Below are 10,529 nucleotides of genomic sequence, written 5' to 3' on the forward strand. Positions count from 1 at the left end.
CATGGGGGCCATCCCTCTACAACAAGCACTGCATGCCTCACATCTCCCCTTCTTGTCATGTGTGCTTGATAACACACTGTATAATCCCTTCATGCGAATAGTTTTATCTTGCCTCAAGGCCTAATCCTTGGTTTACATATTGCAGGTCCCCCTACGGTAGCCGACATGGAGCACCCAGTGCAATTGGTTTGCAAGGACGCTATCCACCGTCGAAGGGAGCATGTAGCACAAGCTCCTCCGCCGGAACACTACGTACCTACCCTTAAAAGGTATGCAAAGAAACGAGGCCCCAAGCAACACCGCCCTGAACATAGGCCAAAAAATCCCCAAGCCAGGGTAATGGAATCTCAAGGGAGCACAGGGGGCATGGCAACACCGATCGTGCAGGCTCCCACCAGACGCTCGAGCACCAGGTGCTCAAAAGAGGAGAGGGCAGCTCGAGACAAGCAGAAAGGTAACGCATTGTTTAAAAGCATTCTAGAAATAGTTACGGCTAGGGACTACACCATTCAGGTCCCAGCCGACATTTTCCCCGCCTAGCCTCACCACCAACACTCCTCCGCAGCAACCATCGATGCCCCTTCCACCCATGTCTTCAATGTAGGCCAAAGCCTGCTACCTACAAGGGTGAGTGCCATGGGACTAGCACTCGTCTAGGAGGGGGATAATGTTAACCGTCAGACGAACAAGGTGGAAAATCTGGAAAAGCTAAAGCAGAAGAAAAAGGCCAAGGCAAAGTGAAACGGAAGACAAAGGCGCGCCAAGAAAAATATGGAAGCACAAGAAATGCAAAAAAGTCCTAAATAAAGGAAAAAGGCGCACAAGGAAAAGCGCAAGTCAATACTTTTGTAAAAAAGCGCAAGCGCATCATGATTTAATTTAAGGAGCGTCGGACTTTCACCTCGGGCTTTCACCTGTGCAATTTGTAAATGTAGACGGGCAATGGAAAGGAAGCTAGGAAGATAGAAGGACAATGGAAAAAAGGGCCTAAGCCATGACCGACCATGTAAAAAAGAGGATAAGGGGATGACCGCCCAAAAAGTAGAGCATGTATATAAAGTTCAAAAGTGAATGAGAAGCTCATTCTTATGTGTGGCCAAAGCTTCTTCTTCTTCTTCTCTTGGTTCTTGCCTTCTTACTTGTGCTTGAGTGAGGGATTGAGGGAGTGTGAGAGAGTGAGAGAGTGAGAGTGAGGGATCGTGGAGAAGAAGCTCCCCATCTTCTCTCTTCATCTACTCTTCTTCTCTTCTCTTCTCTTCTCTCGCGCGACTATGGAGGATGGAGCTTGACGGAGAGGGCTTGAGGTTGCTTGAGCTTGCCGCAAGGATCGTGGAGCTACCGGAGTGCAAGAGAGAGGAGGGAACTCGATCGAGCATCAAGGTAAGCTCACTACACCCGTAAGATAGGCATTGCACATCGGCTATGTGAGAGGTAGCCATGACCACTCGGCTTGAAATGCTTGATCAATAAGCGGTCGGTAGGTCTCGGGGTAGAGCTCCGTAGCTCCCCTCCATCATCAACAAAAAAAATCTCTATAGGTAGCCATAAATTGCTTTTGTGATGGTGTAATAAGGAGTGCAATCTCACGATTTTAAACCTCAATAACATAAATCGTACAAGCTTTGCTTTGTTTCCTAAGGGCATACTTTCCCTAAGTGTGCAAAATCAAAGGAAATAACTCTGAGTCAGTGTTGCCATGAAAAATGATATACTCTCCCTGAAATTCAAGGTTATGGAATGAGTGTGGTAGTCAATAATTGGGTTATATTGATGGCAAAAAGGCATACCTAAAATGATAGCAAAAGACTGTAAAGGAGCCATAAGAAAATTATGTTTTTTCTTTATAAGAACCCATGGTTATTTCGAGACCTTTAACTTCATGAGTTCCATTATATCTTATTCCTTGAAAATCAAATTTTACCTTATATAATGATGGAGTGGTTTCCAAATGTAGTCTTCCAATTAGTTTCTCATAAATAAAATCATCTGAGCTACTGTCATCATGCAAGATAATCACATCATAATCTTGAACAATACCTTTCACTTTTAATAAAGCATGAGGAGAAACATACATACCTTGCTTACCTTCAATTCTTGCCTCTTGTTGAAGAGAGTTGGTGGTCCAATCAAAAGCGTAAACTAGTATTTCTTCTCTATGTCATGTGATTGGGCAATGATGTTGTTGTTGGTACTCGTATTGTTGGTGTTGCAGCCGTTATTGTTGTTTAACAATTTTACTTGGAAATTTATATAAAGATGGCCAGGACGCTCACAATGGTAGCAACAAGTAGGTTTAAACTTCTTATGTTGAACATTGAGATTTGCATTATGAAAAATAACCTTAGATGCTTTAGCTTATGTGGAATAAGGTAGAGAAGGAGGTGAAGCAGCATCTGAACAAAAAGAAATGAAAGGCCTTTGTGGATTGTGGTTATTGTTATGAAAATAGTTTTGAGCAGATTGTTGTGTTCGAAGGATGTGTGCAATAGCTTGGAATTCTTTTTCAACACCATGCTCATTGGATGCAACAACTTCCAAAGAAGAAGGCTTAAGAGAATCAAGTTTAGCTTGTATACCTGAAGTCTATCTTCATATTTTCATTGGAGCACACCTTCTAGAACTCCTTGTAGCATCCGCAACAACATAAGTCATTGCAAAAATCGCCTAGTGTAGGTAACCACATAGTCACCTTCTTGCCATGAAAAATTCGCCCAATTTCTTCAAGCATTGAGATGGAATTGAGGGGGTAGAAAAGAATCATTGAAATGCATTTGGAACGCATCCCATATAAGAGGATGATCAGTGCTTTGATGGGAGTACATTCCACCATATGGATGCTTTATCGGATAGATAATTGGTGGCACATTTAAGAATAAACCACTTAAGTGTAGAGAAAATTTATTAATAGATTTGATTAAAGTGTTGTCACAACGCGTAGGGTTGAAGGTCACCACAAGGGTTTGGCAAGAAAATCGAACAAGATAGATAGAGATGTGTCTTCAAGAGATAAGTAGATTACAGTGAATGTTTAAAGGTTCAAGAGATACTTCACGACCAATCACAAGGGTTTGAGAGAAAAGAATATATGGAGGTTCAAGAGCTTAGACTCCGGAGATGGTAGAGATAAGAGAAGGATTGAAGGTTTCAAGCCAAGTTCTTGAAGATGTTAATAGAGCTTCCAACTGCATGTTCTTAGCAAAGATCACAAGAGTATTATCTCATAAGTTCTAACTCAAATCAAGCTTGTTTTCTTGATTGTAAGAGCAATCACAAATTATAAAATCAAGTATAATATGCTGTCATGTATCATAAACTACTCTACATCCCATCATTCATACATGATGCCATAGCATGAATCAACTTTGCATGACTACATTCAATGTATATTGTTAGGGACAAAAGCTTATGAGTCAATTACAAGGCTTGTAGTGCAAAGAGACTTGCTTCAAGAGAAATTCAAATTGAGTTCCTGATAAGGATAAGTTACCACAGCCAAGAAATAAGAGAAAAAGCTCCTCTTAATTCAACTCAAAGCATCTATAAATGATCTACAAACATTGCTCTGCCATAGGGGCACATAATACTTGCATATTTTGACAAGATGTCTTCTGTAGAGTAAGAAATGAATTAAAAGAACAATGTTGTAGCTAAGTCTCTGAATATGACTGAAGATATCAACCCCAAATCAACCCAAATATCTTTCGAAATTCACCTTTGATGATAGCATAAACTTCCCCTAACACGATGTCAGAGCGTTTGGTGTCGAAAGTTCACCACGAGGATAGGAGATAGCAGGGTGAAGGGAGGTTCAAGAAGAGGAGTAAATGGAAGAGATGGGTTTCGAAGAAATAAAAGACGTAGAAAAATACTCACAAAAAGAAATAGAAAATGTATAAGAATACTAACAGAGATGAAGCCGATCAGTTTATTCCTGCATTATGAGAAGATAAAACTCTAATAGACAAAAACGTGTATAAAATAATACCTTCTTCCATGCTGCTCAAATTGCCAATCTGACGCTTCCATTGGCTCCAAAAGGGGGATAAAATATCAAGACACTTGACCAGAATTCTGCTCGATCACTCCCTCTTCATCTCCCACTTCATAGTGCTATTCACTGCTTGAAAACAACAATCACGCGTCACGCTATTTCGCCAATCTCTCTTTTTACATAAAATCCTCTCAATTTAGCTAAAAGCCACATTCTTTCTTTTACATGTTATCATAATCTAAAAGTTGTCTACATTTTTATGGATTTTTACAAGAGATAATATCTAAAATATTAAAAATTTACTAAAATCTAATATTTTTGAACCATGGACACTAAGACTAATGTCTAAAATAGCATTGGCTCTCTAAATCAATAAGAAAGCCACACTCTACACTTTTTTACACAATATGCGTGTAGCGGCACAACAACATGCCTTGAGAAGACAAAGACCTTGTGAAAGAGCCTTCGAATAGAACTATTGCAATTATACATGGGATACATGGAAAAGAGTAAAAGTGACCTCTCCCTTGCGTTGGGCCATAAACCAATGGACAATAGCTTAATCTCGCAACTGCTTCAATGATGTCTTGATGGTGGATAAGAAGAAGACATTGATGATGGATGGATACCTTGAGCTTAATGGAGACCTTGAAAGGAACATACATACCAATCACTGCGCTCTAATTCCAATGTTGAAAGAAATCACCATAGCTTTACCAAAAATTGAAGAAAATTCATAAACAATTAAATGCCAAAGAGTAGAGTTAAGAGAGAAGAGTGCGCGAGAGACCGGATACAATTATCCCCCCATGCATGGATGAGCACATCCCCCATACATGCATTTTTTTTACTTTTATTGTCTTAGTGCTCAAAATACAAAAGACATCCCAAAAATAGGTCATACATTTATCTTCCTTGCACAACTCATCTTTTCTAATTCTTTTCTCCAAAGCAACTTGTTTTTCCTAAATGAAAATTTTAAAAACATCAATCCTAATCTAAACAAAATATACATCCATAAACTAATATTTTCATGCTTTTATAAATTAGCTTACAAATAATCCCTAATGCTTGTGTGCATGCAATCATCATCCTGAATAATGTGCATACATTCTGATACTTCACCAATCTTAAAGCACCCTTTTAAGCCCTCTAAAGTGTCTTAATATGACATATTGGTTTATGTTAAGTTACCAAACAAAGTAAATTTTTGACATTATTTAAAACAATTTCAAAATGTAATATTCATGGTCCTTATGGTGCATTGAATCCTAATAGTCCTTGCATGCATCTACTTTGGAGACATGTTGGCAAATATTTGATTTTCCATTGCATAATGAGAAACCAAATATACAATGTTTACAAGTACACTTACCTAACAAAAAATATGTGATATTTAGAAAGATACAAATAATATATCATGTCATGCAAAATGAAAATTCTTGAAAAACTACTCCTACCAAATGTCTTGTATGTAATAGAGAGTATCCAAAGGAAATGACAATTTTTTATCAAGACTTCCCAATGCATAGGATATTAAGGCTCTCCAAAAGTGTGTATGATACAAAGGATAATGATTTTAATTATTGGATTCAAGGCATGGATGATGGGGTGGGCATTACAAATAATTGTGATTACACATCATCTAGCATGATAATAGGACATTCTATTGAAGACTTAATTAATAGTTTGTATCACCAAAAATGCATTATCACTAACTTTGAAACGTATTTAAGAGAGCATACTATATTTACATCACAAAATACAAAGGATTTCTTTTTCTTTTCTTTTTTTTAAAGAAAAGCAAAAGACAAAAAACCAAGTTAAAAATAGTTGTAAAATAAAAGAGAAGAAAATGAGCAAGAAGACAAAGCAAATAAAAGCACAAGTGAAGAATATGATAAAGACACTTTACTTAAGTTAAGTGGCTCTCTCTTTAATTAAGTGGCTCCCCTTTCACACTCTCATTTAATATATTTCAAAGCTTTTTCCTTATTAACATACCTTTAAAAACTTGAAATGCTTTCATTTTCTTCTCTCCCAAACAATGTAATGATTCACTCTAGTAAACAATTAAGAAAAGATGTGGATAAACAAGAAAACATGTCTCTATTCCAAGTCACCTAACATACCCAAACATTTATGAAAAACATTAAAGCAACAAATCCAACATGTGCCTACTCCAAGACCTCTTATAAAAAAGAAATTACAAATAATACTTCAAATGGCAATAAAAAAACAACTAACCAAATGTGACAATATCACTAACAAATTTTAGTTTATGCCCACAACCCACAAGGGCTACCTCTAATTACAAGAGGTCAATGCAAATCCATCCAATTCATACTTAAGGTCTTTCCATTGAGTTCAATCATAAATGCATTTTCAAACCAACCAATGAACTAACAAGCACACCTAATCTTCAAGAGGGATGACTAGCCAACATTGTTAATCCAAGACAATGCCCAAGTTATCAAGGCATTAAAGTCTACAAGAGGTAAGCCTTTAACCAAAGGCAAGGAGGAGAAAAAGATTTACCCTAAAGGACATACAATTCATTAATAAGCTCTCCACAACATAAAAGGGTAAGTATTCTAAGACCAACCTCAAAATGAAAGAAAATAATTAAAAGAGTTTAAACAACTATACTTAAGCAAAAGTGAATTTACTACTCTAAAAACCCTAATAAACAAGTTTCCCACTAAGAAAAGATTACCAATATCTCTAAGAAATTACCTATCTATGTGCTATACAAAAAGAGAACCTATGACTACATCTCATCTAAGAGATGCAAATAAATCAAATAAGTTTGAAACAAGCCAAGAAAGCAAGCTTATGTTATTTACTTTGATTCAAACACATAAGGTGCAATCTCCTAAGACCAATGATAATTGATTAAACCTAAAGAGAAAGAAATGAGTACTCTTGCAAGGGTATCCAACTAGAAGCAAACAATAAAAGATTAGCCATCTCTCAAAGCAACCATTCTATCATCTCTAAGAGGAATATTCGGATTGTTAAACACTTTCCCTAACTAAATATATCTCCCAATCCTAAGCTCAATCTTAAACTCATCACTATTCTTACTCAAGGACCTATAACTACTTTTGTCTCAATTTATAACTTCTCATCATTTATGAAGAAAAAGACAAGGACTACATTCTCTTTGTTTTCTATGGGGGAGATGGGGAGGTACCACATGGCACCCACCCCTCACCTTTCCTTCACTAATAGTATAGATGAAGCAAAAACAACATTTTTACTAAGGATAAGCTATCAAAGCTCAAGGAGAACATCTTGTTAAAGAAAATGAAATATTATTAACAAAACCCTCCACCTAACACAACCACAAATATTTAAACTACACAACATGGCCAACCACACCTTTTGAACTTGATAATAAAGAAGCTACTTACAAAGGGCAAGCTAGTCAAGTCTCCCCTTTGCAAGCAACTAGATGTAAGTATGTGAGCAACATAAAGGAAACTTGGCTAGCATACCCTTTAGATAAGGTAGCCAAGCTTCCCATATGTTGCCATCTCATACACATAGAGATTCACCTCAGCAAAGAAGCACACGCCATGCCGGAAATGCTAATGAGCGGATCAGAATCCTCAAAGGAAGAAGGGGTGGTGTTAAGGAACACCGTTTAGGGGAAGGAGGGATGGAGAGGGAGAAGGATCTAGGCCTTCTTCTTGGCAGAAGCAGGGGCTTTGGCCTTAGGGGCGGCCTTCTTCTTGGGGGTAGCAGCCTTCTTCTTAGCGGCGGGGGCGGCGGCGGCGACCCTCTTCTTGGCGGGAGGGGCGGGGGCCTTGGCCTTGACCGCCTTCTTGACGACCACCTTGGCCTTCGGGGGGGCCTTCTTAGCCTCCTTGGGAGCCTTGGCAGCCGACGCCGCCTTGACGCTCTTCACCTTGGGCTTTGCAGGGGCCACCGCCTTCTTCTTCGTCGTCTTCTTCCCCTCCGCCGGCGCAGCCTTCGCCGGCTTCTTCTCCGCCGCCTTCGCCGGCTTCTTCAGCCCCTCCGACAGCTTGAACGAGTGCTTCACCTGCACCAACTTCCCATTCTTCGTCAGATTCTTCAACTGCACCGACAGTAGCTTCTTGAAGTTCAGCGGCAGGCCTGTCTTGTACTTCTCCTCTACGAATTTAGCTATGGCAACCTGGCTGGAGCCGGTGCGCTCCTTCAGGGCAGAGATGGCCTCCACAATCATCTGGGGAGACACACAGAATACCAATCAAATGATGAGCGAGATAAAACACCTGCCTAACCCCATGACAAACAAGTAACGCAAGGAAAGCACGAGATCACATGGAATAAGGCTCCCCCACAGCGTTACCTGGAGGTAGGTAGGATGCGCAGCCGGAGCCTTGGCGACTTTAGGCTTCTTTGCCGCAGCGGACTTGGCGGCCTTCTTGGAAGCTGGCTTGGCTTCGACATCTGAGACAGGGGCAGAGACGGTCTCGGTGGCCATGGATGACAGCTCGGGCACAGACACTGCAGTTCACAGGGAGAGCAGAAGACGCTATCGAATATCTATGGTGGTTTACAAATCCTGCCTGGGTTGCGCTTTATGTAGGCTTTCGGGAGAGAATTCGCGCCCCTTTCATTGGTTACACAATTCAAAAGCTGGATCCTCTCACCCTCCCGGTTTAAATTTTGACCGTCCGATTCGAAGCCTTCCTACGTCAAAGATCAGAAAACACACCCGAAGGTTCACCTATCATTCACAATGCACATAGTATGACACGAGAGTGTTTCTTCACGGGGACTTACACCTCTTCCACAACCCTTTAGGCGAATGGATATTATCTTAACCATTAGTCTGTAAATGCATCAAGGAGTACTAGTTAATTACATCTCTTGAGAATGTCGTTGTGTTTTCAAACAAATTGTGCAAAATTGAGACATCTTTGAAATAGATTTCCATATGTGCCACAGTATCGAAGACCACAGCTAACAAAACAAGTCCTTTTATAATGCACATATATGTCTTGTGAAGAAAACATTTACATCACCACACCGTAATAATAGGGGGCGTTACATAGGAGATGACCAAAGGTAGTTAGCTATAGTTTCTAAGGGACTCATATGCCGCTCTAAACAAGGAACCCTTCTTCTCTAAACCCTTCAAGACCACCAAAGTCTCCTGTATACATGAGATGCAAGTCGTGAAGCTATCACATGTCAATCCTCCTTAGTCTTGGATGGAATTGAAGACCGCTAGGCATACATTCTCCACTTTGGTAACTACTTTAATTACAATTAATTGGCCCTGTTTACCTCACCTTAGAACTCGCTCATTCATCCATTTGAGAGTTGAAGGGAGAAGCCTTAGCTACCAACACTAGTTACTAGTAAATCTATGTAACAAAAAACCATAGCAGTAATGTTCGAATCTAGCAATGAGAGAACAAAATGTATTTATCATTTTGCTTTATCTTGTAGTGGTGATCAACCATCTTAAGTTTTGTCATTCTTTTCTTGTTTCTATTGTGCATAAGCAACAACCAAACTAAATGCATTCTTAAGGGTGACAAATAGAAAGAGTTTGTAGTATTATAGTATCGACAAGGTCTTTATATATCAAGCAAGGGCCAGTTGTGTTGTCATATAATTGATCAATTTACTACAAGAAGCAATGGTTACTAAAAAGGCAAGGCTTTATTATAGTTGCATTTGTCTATCAATTAACTATAATTTTCAATTGAAGAGATGAATTATGTAGCAAGGAAAATGAAAAAAAAGCAAATCTCATGATCTAGATAGTATTCCCACGAAAGTTTTTCAAGCTCTATGGGAGACATGCGGCCCTCTACATATGTGCATTTGCAAACTAGTGCATTAAGAATGGCTAGATTCCCAAAGACATCAATGAGGGTAGGATTAAACTATTTTCATGGTGCCCCCTTACAATTATCGCAAAAGCTTTGGCACTCAGGGTAAAGTCCATACTAAACAAGGCACTCCACAAATCATAGTATGGATTTGTTTGGGGACACAAGATCCAAGATGATATCTTGAACATCATTGCAATGGAATATGCTATTGAATGTAGGGGAAATTTGTGCTATTAAATATTGATTTGGATAAAACTTATGATTGATTGAGACAGGATTTCCTCATTGTTTTCATAGTCAAGCTTGGATTTGGAGAAGGTATTGTTAAAAGGGTCACTATATCTTCACTAATGTGTCAGCTAGGGTGAAGATTAAAGGGTTTAGCTCCCATGCCTTCTATCCTTACTAAAAATATCAATAAGGCAAAGCTATCCCCTTGTCCCCCTTACTATTCGCTATAGTTGCATATCCCTTTCTTGAGATGCTAGAATATAAAATGCAACTTGGTTTGATCAAAGGCCTCCCTCTCCTAGATGACAAATAATTATGTACTCATCTTTTTGTAGATGATAAGTCAGCCATAATAGAGGCAAAGAAGGAAAATATCGAGGAGCTTTTGAACACCTTTGACTTGTATACCAAGATTTTAGGTGAGCAACTCAGTAGGCACAAATTTGAGTTGCTATAACCTGGATTGG

At 39.1% G+C, this 10,529-nt stretch overlaps 1 protein-coding gene across 2 annotated transcripts; it reads right to left on the bottom strand.

Annotated features, from left to right (window-relative positions):
* Window positions 1-3,286: 3,286 nt before the first annotated feature.
* On the bottom strand, window positions 3,287-8,548 carry LOC148019049 (uncharacterized). Of its 2 annotated transcripts, XR_015695071.1 has the most exons (3): window positions 8,331-8,548; window positions 7,552-8,204; window positions 3,287-4,117 (listed from the first exon to the last, which is right to left on the bottom strand). XR_015695071.1 is itself a non-coding variant. In XM_087701605.1 (2 exons), the coding sequence occupies exons 1-2, from the start codon at window positions 8,463-8,465 to the stop codon at window positions 7,674-7,676; spliced, it is 666 nt and encodes a 221-aa protein (XP_087557731.1). In that variant the 5' UTR covers window positions 8,466-8,548; the 3' UTR covers window positions 4,139-7,673. The 2 variants fall into 2 exon arrangements, 1 of the variants encoding a protein (XP_087557731.1); XM_087701605.1 differs by lacking the exon at window positions 3,287-4,117 and having other exon boundaries at window positions 4,139-8,204.
* Window positions 8,549-10,529: the final 1,981 nt, after the last annotated feature.

This window comes from Lygodium microphyllum, chromosome 20, assembly GCF_053477565.2.
Source record: "Lygodium microphyllum isolate KBCC chromosome 20, Lygodium_microphyllum_v1.1.10, whole genome shotgun sequence".
Classification (NCBI taxonomy): domain Eukaryota; kingdom Viridiplantae; phylum Streptophyta; class Polypodiopsida; order Schizaeales; family Lygodiaceae; genus Lygodium; species Lygodium microphyllum.

What these genes read in the sequence shown, in the direction of transcription:
- LOC148019049 (XM_087701605.1), bottom strand. Translation starts at nt 8,465, where the DNA reads ATGGCCACCGAGACCGTCTCTGCCCCTGTCTCAGATGTCGAAGCCAAG. An exon ending in CGCATCCTACCTACCTCCAG is followed by an intron (nt 8,205 to 8,330) that starts GTAACGCTGTGG and finishes GTGTCTCCCCAG; the next exon opens with ATGATTGTGGAGGCCATCTC.